Source organism: Idiotropiscis lumnitzeri, chromosome 5, assembly GCF_059441095.1.
Source record: "Idiotropiscis lumnitzeri isolate Australia: NSW breed Sydney's pygmy pipehorse chromosome 5, RoL_Ilum_1.0, whole genome shotgun sequence".
Taxonomy (NCBI): domain Eukaryota; kingdom Metazoa; phylum Chordata; class Actinopteri; order Syngnathiformes; family Syngnathidae; genus Idiotropiscis; species Idiotropiscis lumnitzeri.
This window is the reverse complement of record NC_142395.1, coordinates 23,292,051-23,318,543: the sequence shown is the minus strand read 5'-3', so window position 1 is coordinate 23,318,543 and position 26,493 is coordinate 23,292,051. Positions and strand designations below refer to the sequence as shown.

At 40.1% G+C, this 26,493-nt stretch overlaps 1 protein-coding gene across 1 annotated transcript in view; it reads left to right on the top strand.

The window, feature by feature from the left end:
- LOC148337336 (CUB and sushi domain-containing protein 1-like) overlaps positions 1-26,493 on the top strand; it is a 377,282-nt gene that overhangs the window by 254,239 nt on the left and 96,550 nt on the right. The window contains exons 14-25 of the mRNA XM_088296642.1: positions 804-916; positions 7,911-8,093; positions 8,271-8,456; positions 10,840-10,980; positions 11,609-11,730; positions 11,865-11,937; positions 15,447-15,585; positions 17,167-17,354; positions 17,526-17,714; positions 22,729-22,845; positions 24,054-24,269; positions 24,456-24,644. Of these exons, the coding sequence (XP_088152768.1) occupies positions 804-916; positions 7,911-8,093; positions 8,271-8,456; positions 10,840-10,980; positions 11,609-11,730; positions 11,865-11,937; positions 15,447-15,585; positions 17,167-17,354; positions 17,526-17,714; positions 22,729-22,845; positions 24,054-24,269; positions 24,456-24,644 (1,856 nt within the window). The remainder of the gene's footprint in view (positions 1-803; positions 917-7,910; positions 8,094-8,270; positions 8,457-10,839; positions 10,981-11,608; positions 11,731-11,864; positions 11,938-15,446; positions 15,586-17,166; positions 17,355-17,525; positions 17,715-22,728; positions 22,846-24,053; positions 24,270-24,455; positions 24,645-26,493) is intronic.

Sequence of the window (26,493 nt, the reverse complement as noted above, 5' to 3'; positions counted from 1 at the left end):
GGTAGAATTGGCCGTAGCGTGGCGTTTGTGCCTTTGTGCTCTGATGTGGGCTGAAGTTAGCTGTGGATTTCCACTCCCCCCCCACACACACACACACACACACGATAGTGACAGCGTGCTTTAAAAATATTTAAGATGATCCATTAAATTGATCTCTCCAATGATTCAAAGGAATGTCATATTTCTGAATGAAATACCATGATGTACACCACTCGCTTCCGCTGAGCGACGATTTGTCTCCCTGCGCCTCGATCAAATCACCAAAATCACGTGAGACTACCTGCGCTGCAAAATGGTCCTACTTTTTCCCAGTCTAAAATTTAGTCTTCTTTTTGTAACCAAATTAAAAGCTGTGGGACGTCGCAGAAATGTCACGCGTCTACCAAATTCATAAACTAAATTTCTCCCGCTTTTACGCCGACCGCAGACTACTTTCTGTCACCAAATTATCGGGTGTGTCAGGGGCACGCGACGCGGCCCCCAAACACGTTAGACTAGACCTTCGCTGGCACGAAAATGAACTTACGCCTGTTTTTACACAGAGCTCCCCCAATAAGGACACCCGTGTGTGACCACAATTCAAACTGAAGGTTTGTTTGACTCTAGTAGCAGATTTGTTCCCGACCATTTACAAATTCAAATTCCTCAAGGGCATTCCACTTTACATATTCCACTACAACGTAAAATTGCGTCGGCCTGGTGAGTGATCAATCACAGAATCAACATCTCAACTTTTAGTATCCTTGGATTCTAACGACCTTCCTCATAATGTGTCTTGCGGTTATTTATGTGTCTGTGTGTAGACTCACCGGGTCCAGCGTACCTGACATCATTGTGAGCTTGTCCAATCAGATGTGGCTTCATCTGCAGTCTGATGACACAATCGGCTCGGCTGGGTTCAAAGCAGTCTATGAAGGTATGTCCTGCTGCAACACCTTGAACTTTTTCCTCTTGCCACACACGCACACACCGCTCATAACCGAGTGTGAAAGTCACATTATTGCTGACGCTCTTATTTAGTCATAAACACAACCTTTTTTTTCTCCTCTATCTGTGTGTGTGTCTGTGTGTAACTGGTGAATTACAAGATGGTAATAAATGAATTATGAGTCAATCAGTTGATCGTTTTGCTTGGTTATTTTCATATTATGCTCAAGCCGACAGTGAGCGAGAGAAAGAGATAAAGACAGTTGCCTGAGGACAGAGTGAAGGTGAGAGGAGACAATGGGCATGTTTGGCTAATAATTCATTATTTAGGACACTTCATGCATTTTATAGATACATGCAATTAAATACAGCCTTTTAATATGCCAGTGCAGCACTGTAAGTTGATTTCCGTTAAATTGAATTCAAGAGACACCGAGGCCCGGAAAGGTAAAGATGGAGGTAATTGGATCCTGGCAGTTGGCGAGGCAGGAAAGAGAGATGGACGATGAGAAATTGATAGAATTGAACAAAGTGACAAATTGAGTGAGAAGTTGTCTTGAGTCAAAGAGAGGATGAGAGCACATGAAAGAGATCAATTGTGTGTTGTTGGTCCTTGCTGCCACTGTTGCTGACAATGTGAGCCGGGATCGCCTTTTCAGGAATTCTGCATACAGTATCAAGGTCTTTTATGAGTGTGTGCGTTCTTCCTGACTCTGGGGAAATATACAGCACATATGTGCATGTTCCCTTGTTATTATGATTCTCAACAAACCTTTGTAGAAAGGTGAGGCATACTGTAGACATGTCTCAGTGAAACCTCTTCACTGCTGCGCCGTGGTCTTGCCAGCGAGAGAAAACAATCCTCTCATGCAGTATGCTAGCCGCTGCCACAACCAGGTAATGTTTGCACAACTTGGCCAAACAGGGAAACCACAGCAGCAGGTTGCGTATGGTGGGGATTTGCGGTGTTAGCAAATAATCACGAACCGCTTCATGTGCGGTGGAAACATTTCTAGCGCTCCTTCCAACATTGATAGCGCAGGCTGAAAAATTGTTGCCCAGCCTGGCTTTTTCGCTATTAAATGATTCCCTCTCGCAAAAGACAAATTACATCAATTATGGTGACAGACATATTTTATTCAGTCACACTTATATGATGCTGCAAGATTTCTTTGCTTGCTCTACAGGTCAAAAAACGATAATTGGCAACGAGGTTAGCGCAGAACATTGTGAAAACTACGCTTCATCCAATTTCTCATTTGGAACGAGATATACTAGCAAACAAAAAATATTAAAAAAAAAAAAACGAGTAGAATGATTTTCATCATTGCAGCAGTGGGTAGATGTTGGCTGCGGTAGGAGATGGAGGTCAGCAGGAAAATGGACTGCTGTTGAGGAGTTGACCTCTAAACTGGTTATTAGGATGTATTGACCACTACAGGGGCTCCGGTTAGAGAGCACATAGTGAGAGAGAATCAGCTTCACTGTGCATTAGAATAAGCAACTAAGTGCTTCTACTATCCAACAGCCAGCAACACTCCCAACACCAGTAAACTGATATATAAAGACGTTTAAATGCTGTTTACAATAAACTTACTACCTTTCCAGTCTTTAATACTTGTATGAGCAAGTTGCCAACGACTACCTATTGTACAAGTTAGCTAAACACTGTTGACCTTCGAATGCAAACGTGCGAATAAAACGAGTGTGTAAACAGTATAAACACACACGTTATTTCACTGAAGATAGCAAGAAGAATATGCTATTAATATTAATCAGAATGAATTAGAACAAGTACTCACATCGTCATTGATTATTGCACCGCTATGAGCTGAATGACGAACGAAAACGCTAAACAGGAAACGGAAATATGAAGCGACCCTTCAAAATAAAAGACGCGTCTTTCAGAATAAGACAATTAAACGTCACACATTAAACGAATCGAAGAATTCTTAACAACCGCTTTAAGAAAGCAGCAAATGTAGAAGTTGAGTTGAGTATGTGACTGTAGCGTCCACGGCAAACAAAAGTTAAAATAATCGCTAAAAATGCCCAAACCGGTCAGTATTCTTGAACAAGTTTGTCGCAGTAATTACAGACGCATTGGTGAAAGTAAAAATGTGAACTTTTCAAACTTTCATATACGGTGACATCGAGAGAGATGTGTTTTCTGTCAGAATTGATTCATTGACTCGTTGATTTGACGGGCGTTTCATAGATGACACAAACGTCCATCCAGTTCAACATTTTCTTTTGGAATTGCCTTCCCTTATTCAAACTTTTCATACTTTTTTTTTTTTTTTAATATTTCAGCAGCCTAGTTTGGCGCACTGTTTTATAATCTGACTGCCAAGTTGAAAACAGCTGAGTCATGACCATGTGCATCTCACCTGTCTTAATATTTTAGCTTTTCAAAAAAAGAGTAATGAAGTCTACTCTCTCGTCACAGTCTGGTGAAAACTTTGATGTGTCACACTTTTGATTCTCTGTTGACAGACAGGACAAAGTTAATGTTGACTTCAGGAATTTACAAGCGATAACACACAAAAAAAAAAAAGAGAGACGCAAACTCAATTGACGCGACATAAGACTACTCGACATACCCGCAGTCTGCATTTTGCTTCAGGAGAACTAAACAATTGGCTTTTGGAGTGCTTTTTGTGTCCCCGCCATGCTGTCACATCCTATAATGTCATCCTTTTAGGGACCCAGAACCGTGTAACACTCTGAGAGTTATTCAGCCCTGCAAGTGGGTGTATATTTTCAGCATGTTTGCAGCATGTGTGCCGCTAAATAACCTTACACATTTGAACAATTGAAACTTTGTAGGTTTGCGTGCGCAGAGAAAGACCGTGTTAACATCATAAAGAAACATAGCGCATTACGATAACTGAGGCTTTCAGTGAACTGTGACTGCCAACCTTCCAGGCTGAAGGCAATTGGCTGCGAAGGCTGCAATGTGAATAATGTATTTTCTTTTTTCGGCTGATCAAAGTCGTGAAAGTATGCAGTGCTTGTTTTACTCTGAAGCAGTGTGCCTCTCTTTTAAAAAGCTTTGGATTGACAACATGACAATTGGTAATTATTAAGGTTATTTTAATTTGCACTTAACATCTCATTCACTCCTATAAAAAAAAAAAACACTGTAAAATTTATGAGGCACAAAAATATAAAACATCAAACCTGAGCATTGTTATATTTGGCAAGGCTTTTTTTCTGACACACACACACTCACACGCACACACACATTTGTCATCAGCATAAAATCGATAAATTAAGATGTTTTTGTAATTTTTGAGACAAATTCATTGAAATTGGATAATTTCCTGCAGCAGCTCAAGCACGCCAGGGTACCCTGGTTGGATATTATTTCATCTACCATGTGATTAAATGAATGTAATCACTAACTGCGGACTTGGAGAGATTCAAAGAAAATGTTTGAACTGTGAGTGTGGAACTATTTCCACAAACATGTATGCCTCAGTAAGTAGCGGTAGAGCAAACTCAAACTAGCGAAAATAAATGCTGAGCTACTTACAGTATTCACGTATTTTCTTCCAAAATTGTAAAATCAAAAACACTCATAATGCACTAAATGATCGTTTTTAGGCTTCTTCACGGCTTACTGAGAAGATTGCTGCCTTTGAGGATCAAGTTTGGACACCCTAGGTCCAATGTACAAGGATAGGGCTTATTCAAACCTCTGTAGGGGGCGCTATAGAGCCATTTTTTTCCTACTCTTTGTGCTGACAAGTTTAAAAGATTCCTTTTTTTTATCAGCAAAGTTTGTTTTTGAGTTATTTGAGAAAACAATAATGATCATTTCTACAAAAATAATCGGAAACTCTGCAGCAGTCTTGCACGGGCCCTTTAAATAAAAGAATCACATGAATTGTGAATCGAAATATAAATTGTGATGAGAACTTGATATAAATTCTCGAATGAAATATAAGGAATCGCAGAAATACGTGACAAAGAGACTGAAAAAAAAAAGGTGTCTCTTCCTTTCATGCACACACCCACTCACACACAAAACTCACCTCACCTTGAGGTGTATTTGCCCAAAGCTAATCCAGAAGCATGGTGGGGCATGTGTTACCAGTGGACAGACAGCTGGCAGAATGTCACATTTTAATGCTCCCAAAAATAAATTCGTTGATTAAAAAACGTTTCAATTAAGGGACGGTGTGATAGGAAAAAGTCGCCAAAGTCATGGAATGTGACTCCTACTACGGCCATGCTAATATTCCATTGGCACCAACCAAGCACGACATATTGATCCAATTGAGGGATTGTGGCTCTTTGAAAGGGAGACAGGTCAGACAAAAGAAGTAACATTCAGGACGCATGTGCATGTGAACGTGTGTTTATATCACACCGGCATATTTTCTTGCCTGTCATAAACATCATCCTGTTAGTTAAAGGAGCATACCGCCACTTATTGTTTTGCCTTCCACAATTAAAGCCAAATTGCTCCTCAACGTCCCTGAAGACAGCTTAGCAGGGAGACGGAACACGTTCGGATGCACCACTAACAGGTTCTATCATATTCATTGGCTGTGCAGCGCACGCACACGCACGCATGAAAATCGGCCCATTTTCTCTGACTTGACATCGCCATATTAGCTTGGCTGCTGGTGTCCCCTGCAGTGCTTTTGTCATGCTGTTGACAGGCCAATCAGGGATGCTGTCAGCTCGCTTCGAAAGAAAAAGTAGCTTTTACTTAAATTTGAGGAGTGGGGCCTCATTTTCCCTATATAGGACATTAGCTGAGTGGACAGTGTCTAATTTTTTCAGTCACATCAGGACAAACATAGCCTTGCATTACACAGTGTCACCATACTTCAGCAAATGTCACTTTTAGTGCTTTACAAACATTTTCAAACTTCCAAGTCTTGTTTCCGTTAGAATGAAGTCTATATTTTTTTTCCACCTCAGCACAGCCGTCACAATCTTGAGTTCACTGCGGACAAATTTCTAATCACGTTTTATTTCTTTAAGGACCTTGTACTGTGAAATCTTTCTGAGTACAATGTTCATGTTTAAAGGTAATTGCTGATAATGTGAAAAGCCTGAGAACAATGTCATACTTTTGAAGACAAAGCGTTTTTCTGCATTTCAGTTTTCCTGATATTTTGGATGCAGCCAAAATGGCCCCAATGTAGCGCCTCGTTCCCGGCATGTTGAAATATGGACTTAGCTAATTTACAATCCCTAGATCCCGAAAATACATCGTCTCTTCAGAGCGTGTTCTGGCCTCTCTGCTTTCGAGCGCCTCATTGTTGGCCATTTGTGTGGGAAGCGGGTAGTTTGATATGATATCCGCCGTATCGACCCAGGCTTCTTTTAGAGTGCCTCTCTGCACGCAAGACACAGAGAGAGGTCCACCCAGCATGAGGACATGGGACATCTTTAAAGCACACAAGCCCCTCAACGACTTGGTAGGATATTATTCCAGCCACCGGAGGCTATAAATGGATATATTGTTGCGGCCTAAACATTTAGTTATGTGTTGGTTTTAGAACGATTGTAGACAATGACGTAGTGGTATTTGATTGACAGGTAAAAGGGGTGTGGTTTCAGCATTTTCAGCAGAAGCACCCATTTGAGAGCAGAGAGAACGGCTTTATTTTTCAGACTTTTGTATGCAGGATTTTATATACTTGGCAATATTTTTTTATATTGATATTTATTTTTATTTTTTTTTAATATTCTCTGGTGTGGCAAATTTGTAAGTCATTAATTTTCACTTTACAGGGACTTTAAGTCACATCTGTAACTCGAATGAATTTTATCATACCCATCGTCAAATGTTTAAATACATGCACTGTTATTTGCAAGTAATAATCTTTCGACTAATTGACATAATTGCTAACCACTGATCACTTCCAGGCGATGTCAGTCTGCTATGGAGGGATGTAAATGTACAATAAGTCGTCTCTAGATCGCACTGACATAGTCCAAGACAAATACCAAGCGCATCATTCTCTCATCTGCTTCTGGACAGAAAACCTTGCAAGTTATTTTGGCTCTCCTCCAAGAAGTTTTGAGTCAGACTTTTTCTGAACATCTCTACGGAGGGGGTGGGTGTCAGACACAGTAATCCAAATCCCAAAGCACCTCTGTTGACCTTTTTTAAGATGACGAAGGATCCGCTCATTCATCCCTTTGAAGGATGTAAAGTATGGCCCTGTCACTCTATTTCTGATGATTAGTCTAGCCTCCCAGAGTAGAAGTAATGGTCATTCATGACTGTCAGCGTCGTCATGAATGGAATTGTAGATTTATGAGACTCCAAATGTTTCGAAACATATCTGATTCACTCATTGGGTTGGGAAAAAAAAAATCACAAATGCAAAGTGCTTCTGTACTACTCCACTCACGTAGGTGGTGGTAAATTATAATGTGGGTGATAGCTGCCTTCCAAGGTTTTATTCATTGCAGCTCCATCTGGCTCACTAAGCCATTTGTCCCGAATGCAAGCGGACTGTAACATACTGAAATGACATGTCTTGTTCTACACATTTATGTGGATCTGCGCTGTAATTTTATGAGTAATTCTTTGGTCTCGAAACAGTTACCATGCTTTGAAGGAATTGGTAACAATTTATTATTTTTTATTTATTTTTTTTTATATTTTTTTGCAAAATCCAATAAAAAAAAATCCCAATTTTTTTTTAGCCAGGTCTTCAGTCAAGCAGTCTTTTTAAGTTTCTAAATTGTCAAAAGGTGTGAATGTGACTGTGAAAGCTCGTTTTTCTAATTGACTGGCAGCCGGTTCAGGGTGGATAAACTCTATAGTCAGCTGTGATCAAATGAGGATAGACAGTTTTGAAAATAGATGGATAAACATCTCAGTAAGCATTGTTACACTTAATAGGTTGTTGTAGGTTTTTTTTTTTGGGTGTAAACTCAACTGGCCTGCCACTGTGCTGTATGTTGACTGTAATTAGCCAGCCTATCTTTATCTCTGTGTGACGCAGAGATTGAACGGGGAGGCTGCGGTGATCCTGGCGTGCCAGCGTTTGGTCGTCGCAGTGGCGATGGATTTCAACACGGTGATGTGCTGACCTTCTCCTGCCAGTCTGCGTTTGAATTAGTTGGCGAGAGGAGCATTACGTGTCAGCATAATAACCAGTGGTCTGGTAATAAACCCACTTGCATCTGTAAGTACTCATGTGTTATCTTTTGAATTGCTTTTGTGCTCTATATTCCCAACAAAAAAACTAATTCATTACGTTTTTTTTTTTCCCCCCATTTGAATTTCCTTTTGTCTCTGTATTCTCACTCAATTACCTTTTTATATAACCTCATTTCATTGCAATTGTCCTTTATCCTCCTAGTCTCTTGTTTCTTCAACTTCACGGCCCCATCGGGAACAGTGCTGTCCCCAAACTATCCTGAGGAATACGGGAACAATCTCAACTGCGTCTGGCTAATCATTTCTGAACCAGGGAGCCGCATTCACTTACTCTTCTCTGACTTTGACCTGGAACCGCAGTTCGATTGGTTGGTGGTCAAAGATGAAGGTGAGGAGCGCACTTATCAGACAATTAACCATATTGGTGACTATCGCAGGTATTAAAAATGGAGGTCTCGCAGTCAGTTAGTTAAAATTATACAAGTACGATATGATGAAATTCATGAAAAGTACCATATTTTACGGACTATAAGCCACTACTTTTTTGCTAGATTTTGAATCATACTGCTAATACACCAGTGTGGCTTTTCTGTGGATTTTTCTTTCACCGGTAGGAGCGCACTATAGTTAAGAAAATACGCTAAATAAATCTTGATTCTTTTTTTTTTCTCTTGGGTCAGTTCTGTTTTGATTAGCAAAGTAGTTGCTGTGTTAAAAGACACTGTTTTAATCTCTTTTGTGCCTTTATATGCATTCGCAGTACAAAATCGTTCTGTACATGCAGTAAACAACGGGTTTTTTTTTCAACATAGAAAACTGCGGCTTATACCCTGATGCGGCTTGCATATCGTGTTGTTTTTTTTGTTTTTTTCCCAAAGAGGGTTTCTGCGGTTTATATACGGGTACGCCTTATAGTCCATAAAACACGGTATATCCTGAAACATAAAATGGTCTGACCTCCCTTACTTTACGGTTAAAAATACTTTTTTACTGGAAGTGTCAAGTCACAAGGTCAAAATGTTTTTTTTTTTAAATTGATTGCTTTTGACATTTTTTTTTTTATTTAATCATGTTGATACCTTACGGATGTTCTGTTAATAGGCACACAGCAAATAAATGTTTGATGACATTTTTTGCCTAATGATGGTGCCGGATGTCTATAATGAAGAAACAGTTGGCTGGCAGAGTGTGTTCATTTATTGTGTTTCAGTATTTTGCACACTCACACACACACACACACGCACGCACCCACCCCCCCCCCACATGCACACCCCCCCTCACACAAAATAAATAGAACATTTGCCTTTGTGCGCAGATGTTGACCACTGCATCACTTGACTGTTGTTGCCCATTGTATTAAAGGTTTGTAACTGAAACTGAATCAAGTCAAGGTGCCTCGCGACTTGTTGGTCATTACAGCCAAAGCTGTGTTTAATTGACTGGCTATAAACTTGTCTCTACAGAGATTTTTATCTCTCTGACAATGTTTTTGAAAATTGCAGGGCAATTAGGACTGTTGCGCTGGGTAAACTGAAATTAAAGTTTCAAAGTGCCAAAGTCTTCCAGTTGACTTCACTTTGTATCAATCAGAATAAGTTACCTGGAAAAAAATACTGTTCCGCAATATTTTTGACTGTATGGTAAATGGAAATACAGGATAAATCTGCATCCAAGTTTAATTAGACTCAAGTTGCAATAAAATGACGGCGGCAACGATGGAGGTGACCACTCCATTGAAGATGATGATGATGAAGAAGAAGAGGAAGAAAAATAATTTTTACAGTTTATTTCAGCCTTGACTGTCCTCTTTATTCCCCGAGTGCCTTCTATCGGGTCAACTTTTTAAAGAGTAAATGGTCATCGAAACTCACATTCAAAATTGATCTCCAAGGCAAATTTGAATATCATGGAAAAATGTAATGAATAAATAAGAATAAAGTTGTTTGACGTTTGGCTTAGTTGCTGTCTGTCAGAGGTCACCAGCGGAAAAGTTTCATAAAAAGGAATATTGACCTGCAAAACCTACAAAACTGATCTGCTTTGGATTTTTAGGGTTTTTCACTTGAGGAATAAGTGATGATGATGATGATTATTATTATTATTATATACATGAGCACCCAACTGTTCTCGTAATGGCCTTCTGTGGATATGTAGGCAAATGTCAAATGGCAAAGACCATATATATCAGCGCAGTTCTGTCCAAAATAATGGTTCTTTTCGGTTTCCCTGGAGCCCATGCCAACCCCTAACCCAGTCTCCCCTCATGAATGTGTTGCTTTATGTAAACTAGCCGTCTGAACAGCTTCCAGTATGCTGCGATTCCACCTCGTCTCCGACAGATGTAATGCTACTTTGCATCAACGATCACTCATACTCGTGGAAGATGAGTCAGTAGCTATTGTTGCAATAAGCATCACACGTCCCCAAGGATATAATCAATACTTTGAACTAGACTTTCTGTCATGAACACCCAACTGTCCCGGAATTAATATCAGAAGACCAATTTGGGTAAAATAGCTCGAATGATGAGGGTATTGTGATCTTTTTATTGTCAGTCCCCTTGAGCTGCATTCAAAGGTTGTTTCTGTTGAAAGTGTCATCAGCCCTCCAAGCATGTGTTTGGCTGGAGCGTTCAAGCTCTACTTTTATAATGTACTTAATAACTTATTTAAAATTGCTTTTTATAACTACATTAAAAATATGAGCGTATAGATATGACATAATGGGCTACAAACCTGTTCTTTAACACTCCAACGGTTGCTTCCTGTTAGGTCTTTCTGAGCCCACCACATTTGGAACGTTCTCTGGAAAGGATGTACCGTCCCAAATTGCCTCACATGGACACATCATGAGACTGGAATTTCAGTCCGATCACTCCAATACCGGCAAAGGCTTCAACATCAGCTATACAAGTACATGTTCTTCATAAATCTTTCAAACTACTCGGAGACACTTTTAAATCCAGACAATAATAATGTCAGCTTTCTGATGTTTTATATTTCCTCTTCTGTGTGCAGTACATTTTACATCCAGAATCGGATAGACATATTTTTTTGTAGCATCTGTCACGGTATCAGACAAAGGACCCAAACGCAGAAAGACAATATGGAGGCAGGAGTTAAGCCGAACAAAGACTTCACTGAAGTTGACAGGCAGCAGGGGAAGACAAACAATCTGCTCCAATGTTGAAAACTCCCAAAAATTCCAATACAGCAGGCAAAGATCAGGAGCAGGTGAACAGCAACTGATGAGAGAGAGAAGAAAAATAAAAACAAGGATGTGAATACAGAACATCAACAAAAGAGCAGTAGAGTACTGACTCTGTGACAGCATTACATGCGCAGAATTGAAAAGTAATAAGAACTTTTTCCTGAATTACGACAACTGGTAGGGCTATCCTTCGATAGCAGTTATGATATTCCGTACACAGAGCATGAAAAGACTGTAATTATTGTATTGTTTATTTCATTTATTATTTATATAAAAACATTGAACCTTAAATATAAAATATCAACTAGTTTATAATGTTTTTTTTTTAAGCCTTTGGCCAGAATGAGTGTCACGATCCCGGCGTTCCTGTCAATGGGCAAAGGTACGGAGACCAGTTTCAGCTCGGCAGCTCTGTGGCTTTCCGGTGTGACCAAGGATTCATTAGGACACAGGTAATTGATATTAATAAATATAAAAAAAAATTTAAAAAAAGAAACAATCTAGTAAAATATTGGAACGTTTATTTGCATGAATTCTTGCATGAAGTGAAGAGCTCTATTAAATCAGACATAAATGAAATTTGCAGGGATCAGATCAGGTCACCTGCATCATTCAAGATGGAAATGTTGTTTGGTCTGCAGCTGTGCCTCGCTGTGAAGGTAAACACATGCCTTCTGTTTAGGTTACACATTGGTAAAGTCTACAAAGCATTCTCGAAACTCATTTGTGCACTGTAAAAAATTCTCTACGTTACATCAGCTTGCTTACCCCCTCAACGTCCTTATTTTTCTCCGCCCGAAAACTTTTATACTCTCAGCAATACTTTTTGATTTGCATTTGCATTGGTTTTAGGGGAAAAAAATAGGGATGTGTAGTCATTATACACTCACAGCATACATTGATAAACATATCCAGTGTATATGTGTGAGTGAATATAGACAAAAACAACTTTCAAAGTCATTTATATATCTGCGATAAGTTTGTGTTATCCACAGTAAAAAAAAAAGAGAGTTCCAAACTCATTAAATACAGGCAAAGAATATTATGCAGTATTTGAATTGGACCAAGAAGAAAAGGCCATTTATTTTTATTATAATTGGATGTCAGCATTGTTTAATATGTTACAAGACGCTGGTAGCACTTTTAAATACGAGCCCTCCTTTTAACAATAGTGTCATAAACATAGATTCAAATTATTATTTGTTATTAATAAACAGATTAGCATGAGTTATTGCCGTTTAACAAAATGTAGGCTCTAGGCTCACAATTTATTTATTTTGCAAAATGTCTAATTTAAGTTCACTTCGGGAGGCTAGCATTTCCAATTAGAGTACATATGTAGCAAAAGGGAGCCATATTGTGAAGCCAAAGATTTCCTTAATGAGGTACTCCAACTTACAACTAAGTAAGGAAGCAAAGCAATCGGGCTCGATGTAAGATCACTAGCAGTTAAACAGAGGTGACAGAGTTACTATTGCTGTTATCATGTTGTGGTGGCAAGTTATCCAGCCGAGATAAAATCCGAACATCTGTACAGCATATTCACTTGACAATGTGCCTCAAGTATTAAACGCAGTGGCGGGCCGTGCATTTTCCACGTAGGCCTTACTTCGTCCGACTTGAATAAATCCCTCTCATGTTGCCATCATTTATGACACTACAGCTGTAGAAATAATATACAGAAAGACTTACACACAACTGAGTGTTGGACGACCTAGCTTCTTTTGAAAGGTCTGTCTTGAAAATGGCCTCGCAAGTGTATCTGCAATTAAATCCACACATTTCCCTCCTTTGGCCAAAAAGCACTAATATATTTTACATGTTGTAACGTCACCAGTTACGACTTCTGGGTGTGTTGATTCCGCATAGCGCTGCCCCCTCCCGAGTGAGTATCCAATCACAAGCCGCGTTTATCACCTTCAACGCAAGGCTAACGAGAAGGCCTTACTGTCATCAACTCGTGATCTGATTGGCTATCGCATCTGTCTATCAACTGTAAAAGCCCCCTTGAGACACAGATGCCCAAACCATTGTATCTGAAGGCCTCGGACGAATTGTGCGTGCTACTGGGTTGATGAAATCTGCCTGGCAACACGAGCTAGCTGAATTCTGATTGGATAAAAACTCTCACTAAAAATACAACACTTGGATATAATATGACATCAATGTGACAAATATGATCATGATTTCTTGATTATGTTAGGCCAGCAGAGAAGGCCCCGAAAGCCTTCACAGCCCACCACTGATTAAACGGAAGAGAAAAAAAAATCAAGTCCCAAGCCACATGAATAAGAGACATAAACAATGGCGGTTCAAATAGTTGCTCACCAGGTGGCGACTGTAGTCGTTCAAGCCGTGTCACACTTCCACAGCACACCTGGAGGCTGTGATGATAGGGTTGCGTTTGTGTTGTATGATCACGTGTTTGCGTTAGTCTGTGTCATCAGTGACCAGCCGACACACCAAAAGAATGCCATGGAGATGACCTCGCTGAATACTAAACAGAAACACGAAGCACAGGAAAATGAGGGGGTAAAGGGAGATTGGGGAGCGTCCAGTGTCCGACATCAACATCCAGGAGATAATGGTCCAAGATAAGGGTTGCTTTCGAAACAGACCAACAGTAATTTCAGTCAGCCCTAACTCTTTCACCGCAACTCTCAATGGGCATCAGTTGGACGAATTGACGATCCATTATTCGAAGTGAGCCGTCAAACTACTCCACGTTGGTTTCCAATTTGTGAAGCGCCTCAGACGTCGCATTCGTCCTGCGATTGAGCTCACTCGAGTGTTGACCACATGCCACAGCCCATCAAACATGATCAGCAGCTGCCATTTCCAATAGTACTGCTAGCGTCCTCTGAGCAGGAAATTGCCGGCGACAAAAAGCAGCAAAGCTGTGATTAGAGTTCCGATAATTCATGCATCTGGCATCTCCTCCACGGAAACAATGGACACGCAAACATTTGTCCCACGAATCCAAAGTATACCTTCTGTCCCGATAAGCAGATTCCACCTTCCTCGCTCTCCCGGTCAAGAAAATTTGGTTGTTTAGAGTTCACCTGACCAAATCCGTGATTTGTGGAAGAAAATTGCAGCGGGGGACAGAAATGAACTTCAGTTCCTGGACAGCCATATTCTGCCTGTTTTAGATCTGTCGCTACTTCAACCCTCCTGATTCAAGTGATCAGGATTATTTTAGGCTTCTACAGAACTCGTTGGTGTGCTGATCCTTTGACTCAGGTGTGTTGCAATTGGGAGGGATCTACAACAAGCAGGATATGGCTCCCCAGGAACCGGTGTTCCCTACCCCTGGTTTAGATGAAACATTACACATGACTTAGTCAGCCAGCAGGGAAGATAAGATCATGGAAGGGAGCATGGTAAAAAATGTGCGCCTTTGTCAGTGCTAAGAAGAGAATATTTTCTTTATTTTAATTGTGTGGGATTGAAGTGTGTGGGGATGTAACTGTTGGTGCCTGCAACCAACTGAACTAAAAAAAAAATTTATGATTCTATCATAATTTGAAAAAAATAATAGAGAGAGCGAAAGCAAGAGAGAGACAGAGAGAGAGACTGAGAGAGAGAGAGGGAGGGAGGGAGAGAGAGAGAGAGACTGAGAGAGAGACTGAGAGAGAGAGAGCGAAAGAGAGACTGAGAGAGAGAGAGAGAGCGAAAGAGAGAGAGCGAGAGAGAGAGAGAGACTGAGAGAGAGAGAGAGGGAGAGAGACTGAGAGAGAGACTGACAGAGAGAGAGAGAAAGAGAGTCTGAGAGAGAGAGAGAGAGAAAGAGAGTCTGAGAGAGAGAGAGAGCGAAAGAGAGAGAGAGAGAGAGGGAGAGAGAGAGAGAGAGAGAGACTGAGAGAGTGAAAGAGAGAGAAAGAAAGAGAGACTGAGAGAGAGAGAGCGAAAGAGAGAGAGAGAGACTGAGAGAGTGAAAGAGAGAGAGAGAAAGAGAGACTGAGAGAGAGAGAGTGAAAGAGAGAGAGAGCGAAAGAGAGAGAGAGAGAGAGCGAGGGAGAGAGACTGAGAGAGAGACTGACAGAGAGAGAGAGAAAGAGAGACTGAGAGAGAGAGAGAGCGAGAGAGACAGAGAGAGAGAGAGACTGAGAGAGTTGTGAACCAAACAAGAAAGAAATCTGAATTGTGGTACTTCTTCTCACTCTAGCTCCATGTGGAGGCCATCTCACCGCTCTGAGCGGGGTTCTTCTCTCCCCTGGTTGGCCTTCGTTCTATAAAGACTCTCTCAACTGCCAGTGGGTGATTGAATCACAAGCGGATCACGCTGTGAAGATACACTTTGACAGGTGCAATTTTGTCTTATTTTCAAGTCACAGGCACTTTTTTTCTCTGGTGTGCTACTAAATCAGGTGAACAACAACAAACTGCTCCTGGTATTATATATCACTAACCTTCTCTTGGGTTTCTTTACGCGAGGGGAGTGTAACTCGGTGATTGTTTTGTGTTGTTGCTCATGTTAGGGAGCAATTCCACACAATATGGTTGTAATATATGATGATTTAAACGTTAATAAATCTTTGTGTTTTGAAGTTGTCATTTATTAATTGTTAGTTCACGACTGGCTTGCGACCGGTGGAGGTTTTAATGATTTAGTCTTAGTTTGTTGTGTATAGAAGAACAACATGACTTGACTTAAGGGAATTTAAGTTGTCTCCAAGCAGTCTTCCAAGATAACACAACTCCTCTGGTCAGCATTACTCTCATTTGCATGTACAAAAGGCGACAGCAGTGATTTTTTTATTTTTTTTTTAGGCTGAAAATGCAAACGTCTTACACTTTTTTTTTTAATGATCTGCTTAATGTCTCTGTGCAAATAGAGTTAAGTATTGAAAATGTGCTTTTGCGGGTGTGGATATGTTCACCAATGCAAGAAGCCAATGCGACTTTAAGCTATATTTACTTAATATCATTACACTTACCGTATTTTCCGGAATATAAGGTGCACCTGTATATAAGCCGCAGAACAGAACCAAGAGAAAAAAAATTGATTTATTCAGCGTATTTTCTGAACTTTAGAGCGTCCCTCCCAGTGAAAGAAGAATCCACAGAAAATCCACACTGTTGTATTAGCTGCATGGCTCAAACTCTAGGAAAAAAGTAGCGGCTTATAGTCCGGAAAATACGTTCATTATTTCTTCCACATATTGGCGATACAGTATTTGTAAAGTATGCAGTATTCATTGTTGGTTTTCTATGATCATAATTGCATCGTCATATGTTTCTCCTTTTTTTTCCAGCATTCATTTTGCAGTCACTCTTTTATTTTGTCAGCCGTTATGAGATGGTCAAATAAATGTAAAAGTAGTACACGGTGCACTAAATGATTAATGTCGGAGTTTGACTTTTTCTTCTGGCATTGAGCCATAAGCAGGAGCAGCATTGCATGAAATTGCTATGGATGAAATCTTTCTATTTTGGAAGTTAAAAATAAAGGCCACGTCACCCTCACAGCCTACGAGGCATTCCATTTGTGGAGGCTTGCGCTTATGCAAATGCGTTGTGATGACACGACTTTGTGTTTGCTTTCGTATGGAAATATTCAAGTCGTCTTAGATTGCAGCGTATGTTTTTTTTTTGGTCGGGCCCCTATTTTGTTTTCTATCCCAACAAATTGCTAATTGCATTCAAATAACAGTTCATTGCTAAAGTGTTGACTGCTTTCCAAAGTCATGCCCACTCGAGTCCAAGAAAGTTTTTTAAGTAGTTAGAGTGTCTCTTGCGCTGGAATAAAAGCAATAAATAAACGCCTCAACCCAATATTTCAATGAAAAGCATTAGATTGTAAACAAATATTTGCTGTTTTTGCCAACCCCTACGCTGTGTGTGTACGTCCTCATAATGTTGTTCATTATTTTATGGCTGTGCAGGTTCCAGACGGAAGTCAACTATGATACTTTGGAGATCAGGGACGGGCCCTCCTCGTCCTCCCCCTTGATCGGCGAGTACCACGGAACCCAGGCACCTCATTTCCTGATCTCCACGTCCAACTTCCTGTTCCTGTTGTTCACCACTGACAACAGTCGCTCGGCGGCGGGCTTCAGCATCAGATACGAGAGTAAGGCTTGATTGGGGATTTCATATTTAAGAGACATAAACTGAAAAATATAAAGGTTGTGCTTAAATCTCGGCAGCACGAGTGAGTAATGATACGTTTGTAATGTCGGCTCACGTTTGCACACACCCTCTTGACTCTGAGATAAATATGCGTGCTTTATTTCAATTCCAGGTGTGAAAATGGAGTCAGACTCTTGTCTTGACCCCGGTATTCCAGTGAATGGGCATCGCCATGGCAGCAGCTTTTCCATTGGTTCTCGCGTGTCGTTTACATGCGACCAAGGATATACTCTGAGTGATCAGGAGCCCATCGTTTGCGAGCTGAATCATCAGTGGAGTCATGCTCTTCCCAGCTGCGATGGTAAGGATGCTTCTCTGGTTTTAGCCTCCTGGAAAACCTGTAGCGGGATCATCTTTCTTAAGTAAACATCTGAGGTGATTTATTTTCCATTTTTGGAAAACAGAAAAAAAACTTAATTTTTTTTAGTTTTTACATTGAAAATGACTTAGGTAAGTATGCTATTAGATAACAGTTTGTAAGATGCACCATTTTTTAAGAAAACAATTGCGCAAAACATATTCAGTTTAAATGCATTGAAATCAAACCACAAGACATTCCGGGATCGCACAAACGTTAAACAAAACATAGCAATAAAGAAAATAAGGAGATGTCCCCATACAGTCGTCAGTCGTATTTTCCCCCAAATTGCTTCATAAAGTGTGACAAAATCTGATCGCTATGTGGCTGAGGTATTTGAGATAAATATAGTCATTGTTCAGTCTGAGGAAGAAGATTGTTCTTTCTAAAGGACGTCCATCCAACTTGACCTAGGTTACAAAGGTCAAAGTTCAGATTCAAAGGTAAATTTTCTCAAATCTTCCACCAGTCCTTCACAAACTTTCAGGCTATGTTTTTTTTTATGGTACCTCAAGGCAAACAAAATCCAATTAACGGTTATCTGACACAATATGATCAAGCTAGCTAAGGTAAAAGGTTTTTTTAATTTTTTTTTTAAACGTTATGGTATGATATTTTCAACTACTTTTTCAGTGCTCACCTTCACAAGTCCTTTCTCGGTTATTGAAGGATAACAAATGCTTTTTCATCAAATGAAAACTCCTTAACTCATTAAAGGGCAGCACACTGAACTGGTGCTTATTATATTTGCACCACAGTTTTCAGGTTGACGTTCTCTGCTGGGTTTATTTCCTGTTTTACCTCCACTGCAGAAATTAGTGGACAAAAGTGCAGATCTAATGCTTTCATTATCACACCATGCCAATAATTTTTTTTGGGGGAGTATAGAAATAAAAAAAAAATGGGATTAAATGTTTCATTTTTAAACACATTATTCTTTGCTCTAATTAATTATTGAGACTAGAGCCCACGTGTGATGTAAAGTTAATGAATTAATTCCTAGGCTAAAACGGTCGCTGTCATATAACCTTTAGCCTCTAATAGTGTTAATGCATTGCTCATAATGTGCGGAGTAGTTAAATATGATATGTCGCAAAATATTCATTTTTCTTCCTTTTTTTTTCATTTTCTCTTTGCCAGTATTTGTATCCTTACGCAGTGACATCAGATAAAATAGAGCAAATGCCCCCCCCCCCCCCCCCCCAAAAAGACTGATTAATAAAGATATTTCATTTAAAGCCATTTTTATCTTCATTTATGTGCTTACAAATTCAGTGATCGTATTAAAGTAGTTGAAATAGTATAAGCATATTAAATATTTTTCAATGGACAGGGGTAATATAAAAAAAAATTATGTAACTAGAAACTCATATAACTGTAACAGATTTCACTGCATCCTCTCCGTTCGTTCAAAATTCAACTTTTACTTAAGGAAATGCATTCGGTGAATTGTGAATGTGATGGGCCCGATGATTTGATCTCCTAAATGTCAAGGCCACGGCACTCTTCACCACACTCCGCTGCATAAACAACATTGTTGAGTTTGCCTCCGAGGATTTTGTCCTTGGGGCGAACTACTTTTTGTCTCAGCTGGGTTTGAAGTGCATCGGTATATTATATTCAGAGAAAATCCTTCAGAGTTAACCGTCAAACCAGCCACATACGGGACCATCACATTTCGCCTCCTGTTTATATCCCCCAGGGTAAGGTGCAGTTGCCCTTCTCGTCCTGGTGGGTTTAAGACCCAGTTAGAATACCCACAGGTAGTTAGAGCTGCCTTGATGTGTGTCTGCTCCTTCTGTCTTCTGCTCTCTGTGGTTGGGATTTTTTCCCCCTGCTTTGTTGTTCAGGGTTCTGACAACTCCTGGCTTGTGTTCCATGATGGAAGCCAAACAGTAGGCACCGGTCTATATTGATCAGTTTTCTCTAGACTTCAATATTAAGGCTTCCATCTTCAACACCCAAAAAGAGTCCACTTTCTTCGATTCAACTTTTGTGGATTACCATGACCTGGATGACTAAGAATAAATGAAGACACCCTAAAGCCACACAAACACTCACAAGATGAGTAAACTGCAACTGTAAATAATAATTCAAACCAGGAGCACTTTCCACTTCACAAGTAAAAATGTTTCAAACCCCCCACGTATATTTTAAGAATTAAAAACAGTGTGTGGAGAGATTTGTGAAAGGGAATCAGATGAGCCAAGTGAGTGCTTAGAATGAAATAATTGAATGATCTGCTGAAGTCGGCTGGCGCTAGATCAGCTGAGATTGCAAGTTTGTCAGCTTTGTGCACTGCCTGAACCAACACTATGCTCCATTAACTGTAATAGAGACACACCTTACTATATTATTATTGCATTTCATAGGTGTTTTTTTTTTTCCTTTTTCCCCCCCGAGAGCCTCTTCATTTGGCTATGGTGCTGTGATACAACAGAATGTAACAATTCGGCAGTGAACCGTCGGTGAATAAATTGCAAAAGCCCACTGAGAAATAGATTGGAAAGAAGGAAATGAAATCTGTCTCCCTGAGCTATACTCAAGCAGTGCATGCAAATTACAAAATAATCCCATTTATAGATACTAGACACTTTATTAGGTACATGTGAATAATTTAATGAGATCCAATACAAGCGCTAGTGTTGGGCAAGCTACTTGTAAATGCGGAGAGCTAAGCTAGAAGCGATTCTACAATAAATGCAGTTTAACTACACTGAAGTTACTCACCAAATGAATCCAGAAAGGTAAAATACAATCAAATGACAAAAATAGCTCATCTACATCAAAGCTTTTTCATTTGGGTGGATTGGATAAGCATGCTTCTTAGTGTAACATCGGTGACAGCGCAGTCTTTTCATTTAGGCTATCGCTTCTTGTCTAAATTCCCGACACACATGCACATTTTATTCTTTTGCTGCCAAAAAAATGTCAGCTATTGAGGTTTGCAAAGTGTCTACCAAGTCTTGAAGATTATTTTAGCTGGTTGGTTTTCCAGAGTCTTTGGGTGTGGCTAAAGCCCTCTACAAATCTACAAACCAATCCGACGTAGTTCGTCGTGGCCAACTGTCGCGTCGGGCGAGAAGTCGACAAGTCAAACCGGAAAATGACACGCCGCAAAAGCCAACGAAGACGCCAATTACTCCGGACCGTTTGCGCATGCGTGAGAAGTATGACCCCCCTCCGTGCTATCGGCAGCGATGCTCAATGCATGGACTTTGACAGTGATCTTGAATAACGGCGGTCTGTCGTGAATGAGAGTGATCTGGCAACCAGTTCAAGGTGTCCCCCGCCTACTGCCCGAAGATAGCTGGGATAGGCTCCAGCACCCCCCGCGGCCCTTGTGAGGAGAATGGATGGATACTTCACACGCTCCCCGGATGCTTGAACACCAGCTCGGACTTTACGAAATTGCGCGCTACAACAAACAGACGCCGTGTACCGAGGGCTGACGTCGGATTGGTGTGCAGCGTCCTTCAAACGGCAAGACAGTTACGCATTTGTACATGCGTCATGAGTACCTCATCTCCAACTAAAGAAGGGACTTGTGTCCCTTCATTTTTAACTGCCGCAATTACACTTTTTATTACTATGCCCATTTCTACCACTACATCATTAAATTAGCGAGCTAACTGTGCTATAATGCTAACTGACGCCATAATTGACTGAACAGTGCATTGTCATTTGTTATCTGACAAGAGCTGGAGTAAACATTCTGCTTTTGCAGCATATGATTAATAATAAAAGACAGATCCTGTCATGTTGAAGTGTAGCGTTTCTAATATTTTTGTTTGTGTCCTAAACGTGCACGAGTGAAATGGATTACGCCGAACGTGAAAATTATGGCCAGTAAACATACAGTCTAATATGCGCATTTACCCGCGAAGGCAATTCCATCAAAGTGCATTATCTGAATATTATCTTTGATTTAGAAAATATGACTGGGAATAGTGATGATATGGCATGTTATTTATTTCCGTTGTTTGTTTCAGGAGAAAATTAACCTTGCCATACGGCACATTTCTCCTCACACAAATCCATTCACAATCCACCCCCCTCCTCTTTCACTGATAACATTCATAAACTCTAAAGTATGTACTTTCAGGCACACTCAAGTAGATAAAGTCTGCATGAAAATGTTTCTTTCAACAAGGGTCATTTCGTCAGACGATGTGCTAAATCGTGACAGGAGAGTGACGTGCATGATGGCGGGTCATAACAGCTTGTCGGGAAAAAAGATCTGACTTATCATTTCTACTCAACTCCGCTATTTTGAAATATGACAAGGGAGAAGATGGTAGCAAAGAAGTGGGTAAATAAATGGATTAGGAGAGGAAACAGAACAGCTCTTTACACACAGATGAGACACTGTTTTCAAAGTGTTTTGGTCAAAATTAGCAAATTACGAACACAATTTTACCGCACGCATCGTCTGCGATTCATTTAAGAAAAAAAATCTGTTGTTTGATTTAGTTTATAGTCTGTAATGTGTTTGTATTTTGGGGCTCTTCACTAGAATTGAATTTCAATGTGAGAGACAAAGAATCCACGTTATCTCCAGAGTCGGGAAAAGCACAAAGGCATTCTTTCCTCTTTCCTTTTAGCTGCTCCATACATAAAAAGGCAGCTAAGTGCTCATTGAGAATACATTTAATTAAAAAATAATGTGTGTCCTGATATTGAATGAGCGCTGAATTTTCAAGTACACATAGCTCTCATTCACACTTACTGTCCTATCTGTGGCCTACATTATTTCACCTCTTTGCATGGTCATGACAACTACACTGAGCTCATTTCATAAAGATAAAGAAATAATAAACTTTTACATTTTTCTTGACGATGGTCCAAGAAGTTGACATTTCCTAATGGGAAATTGCTCATTAAATTTCTGACTGGACTGCACTTGAAACAGACATTATTGCTTCTGCCTTCAAACCAAATTTTTTTTCCTCCGTAGCGCTGTGTGGAGGCTATGTGTTTGGCAAAATGGGCACGATTCTTTCACCGGGATTTCCGGACTTCTACCCCAATTCTCTGAACTGCACCTGGACCATCGAGGTGTCTCATGGCAAAGGTAAAAAAAATCAAATACACATTGGTCATTTTTTCTTGCCTCTTCCTGATTCAATCTGCATGCGCACCGAAAAGCTGTTTCTAACAAAAACATGTTGCTAGTTAAGTTAGCAATTCATATTCGCTTCGTAATGACGCTGCGATGACTAGCTTAAGCTATGTTGATGTTCTCTGGCGGCCACGGCAGTCACGGCACGGATGAGAAATTTAGTCCAACAGGGATGAGTGTGTTTGAGAGAAGACAGCAAAATAGACGAATACGACATACGGAAATTGGGTTTCATTTGTGGTGATATCATTTGAACTTTTATCAACCCTGCGTAAGTATTAAAATATTTCCTCGCTCTCTTCATCAGTCAATCAATCAGTCTTTGAACTTTGCATCTCCTTATTTAGACACATGCCCGCAAAATAATGCCCCCTGGGATCACAAACTGGTTTGAAATTCCACTCAAACCTCGTTTACACTTTTAACATATTAACGTAAATATTATTTTTTTTTGCTGTTGAACTCTCAAACATATGCCGCGAGCATAGTCGGTAAGAGATCAAAATTCATAATAATTGTTCTGATCCTGATTCTTTATGCACTCATGCAGTTTTACCAAGATTATGACAGTTAAATGTCTTTTTTTTTGGTGCCTGAAATAAACGGAAACGACATGGGTTGAGTTCATGCGCTTTGTTCTTTTGATGACTTTATGCTCCTGACTTTTAATAGGATTCCCTAATCCTTTAGTACGTTATGCTCGGAATGGAAACAGCTCACATTATTAAACAGTTGCAGCGTTATACGAGTGCATAATTTATCTGATTTTGAGAGATTTCTTTTTTTGTTAAATATGTGCCGGGATTCATCAGACGATATTTGATCTTCAAAAATATACTGTATACTCTTGTCATCGTAATTCCCAAAAGAGTTATACATGTGAAACGCATTGCACAAGAATTAGTCGAAAATGTTTTGGGTCACTTGACAAGCTTTTTCATATTTAATATTGTTTAAATGATATGCCCTAACGCTATTGACCTTAGCTGTTCTAAAATGAGGGTCTTTTGCATTATTGGCTACACTGTGTGTATTCTCGACTTAGCTTCTGGCGTGTGTGCATCCACTAAAATTTACTTTGTGTCACGGTCGGTCCATTTCTCGTCCGATCATCCATTCCGTCCGTCAATCACTCCATTCACCCATGTTTTTTTCCCCAGGAGTCCACCTCGTCTTTCATACTTTCCACTTGGAGGAGAACCATGACTACTTGTCCATCACAGAGAATGAAAATTTTCTGGTCCCAGTAGCCCGACTGACTGGCTCCGTGCTGCCCCCCAGTGTTAAAGCGGGACTTTTTGGGAATTTTAGCGCTCAGCTACGATTCATATCGGATTTCTCCATGAGTTATGAGGGATTTAACATCACATTCTCAGGTAAGACACTACGTTCGGGTTTTTGACTCTCTGAATTAATATGCATGATATATTGTCCTGTTTGAAAGAATGTTGAGTATAATGCAGAGCGGAGGCTGACATTGTTGATCCCCAAAGTCATGAACAATATGTTTTCCCTTGCAAGTGTTTCTATAATTATTTCCCTAATGTCTTCCTAATCTGTAGAATATGACTTGGAGCCGTGTGAGGATCCGGGCGTTCCAGCTTTCAGCAGACGTACAGGATTCCGATTTGAAGTTGGCGACTCACTTGCCTTTTCTTGTTTCCACGGTTACCGACTCGAGGGAGACAGCAAGATCACCTGTCTCGGTGGAGGCAGGCGAGTGTGGAGCAACACGTTGCCCAGATGTATAGGTGAGACAAAAGAGTATATGCACCAAATCAAGACAGATTATATTATTGCAAAACTTTTCCAAAAGATCATTCAGTTTCACTCGTGCCAACAAACTTTTCATAGCTTTTTTTTATGTCCTCTTTCCCTGTGTGTCATTTTCTTTTTGCCTAGTTGTTTTAGTAGTTGTAGCATTTTAGAGATGATAAATTCATCAATTTCCTGGTTGGCTGTTAAATGTACATATTGTGACAGTTCTAAAGGCCCTCATCTTTGATGAGTATCATTTCGCTAGTTTTGTGTGCGCATGGGTGAAGTTTTCTTTCTTTGGGCATTTTTTGTAGACAGACGTAGGTAGCAGTAGATGTTTGCGCCGTTGTGGGAGTGAACACATACACACACTCGGGTTCAGACCTGACCGGATTTGAGCAGAGAAGGGGAGGGGACTAATCCTTCAGCTTTGACAGAAAAAAATAATTTGAACATTGCCCAAGCAAGCAGTTCAGATTTGTTGCAATTCGTCAAAAAGGCTTTCTTGCATCATTAAGTACAGTAAGAGTAATTATTTTGACCATTTCCATCTTCTATCATTTGGGAATGAACTGCTGAACCAAAGTCAACTGAGGGATCTAAATAGTCGGGGTTTAATTGTCAGCCCTAGACTGTCATTAGACCACGTGAAGGCACAAGGAAAAATATTCCATAGGAATTGCATTGAAAATGTCAATTTGATATATGGTCGGCATCTCTGCTTGTATGCTCGGTACAGTCTGTTTGGGGTCAGAGGTCGTTGAAAGGGACGGATCCCATTTCATGCTGTGCAATTGTCACTATGATAGCAAAGGCCAGGCTAGAATTTCCTGAAAAGTCCGGAGATGAGACTCCAAAATTCTGGGACAGGACTGGACTGATAAGAAAAATATTTACTTTTGCCGAATTGATGGATAGAAGAATGGATGGATACTCTTGATCCGAAAACATACAAGCTTTTCTTGCTTTCTCTGTCTTTCTTTCTTTCTTTTTCTTTCTTTCTAATCTTTCACCAGAAATGTTCTTATGAGATGAGACAATTTGATGTCAAACTCAATTGTTTTGACTTTATAGCAAACCCTTGCAATATTTGTCGAGGGGGACTTGACAGGGTTGGACCGTTTTGTAAATGTCCCTCACTTTGGCTCTCCTGCCTTGCAACACACTCTCCACGGGGAGATCATTAGAGCATTATGAAACTCAAGTCACTCCCGTTTTCCCTATTCTAATTTATCCATGCATATTTTTAAAAAGTCTCTTGTTTACCTTGCGTTTCCACCTCAATCCTTCCGTCTGTCATTTCTCCCTCTCAGTGTGCTTTTTTTTATGCAATGTATTTACGCATTAATGGTAGAACTTTTGGATTAATAATAATGCACTCTCGGTGGGTGTCAGTTATTTGTCATATTCACATCACAACTGTCATTCTTTCAGTTCAAATGCTAAACTTCCCCAAAGCTGACGAGTCGCAAACATGATGATAACCTGCAGACAAGATTTGAAAAAAAAAAAAATTGAGATTGCAGCAGACTTGGACAGTAAGTGCATGTGCAATGTCATGCCTTACTTAGGAAAAGAATGTTGTGATGAGGTTTATGGAACTCTTTTTGAGCAAAAGGAGGACTATCTCCAAGGTCAATGTCTTTGGCAAACAGGCCTCTAAAATGTAATACAACTCTGCTTGGAACATCCAACAGAATTCATCATGAAGTTCCAGAGCAGGCGAAAACCACCACAGGACGTGAGCGGTTTTCAACACGGGTGTTCACTCCTGGCAGTGCCCTGCTGACAGTAAAAAAATAAAAATAAGAATATTGTTTATCTTCTCCCCACTTTTAATTT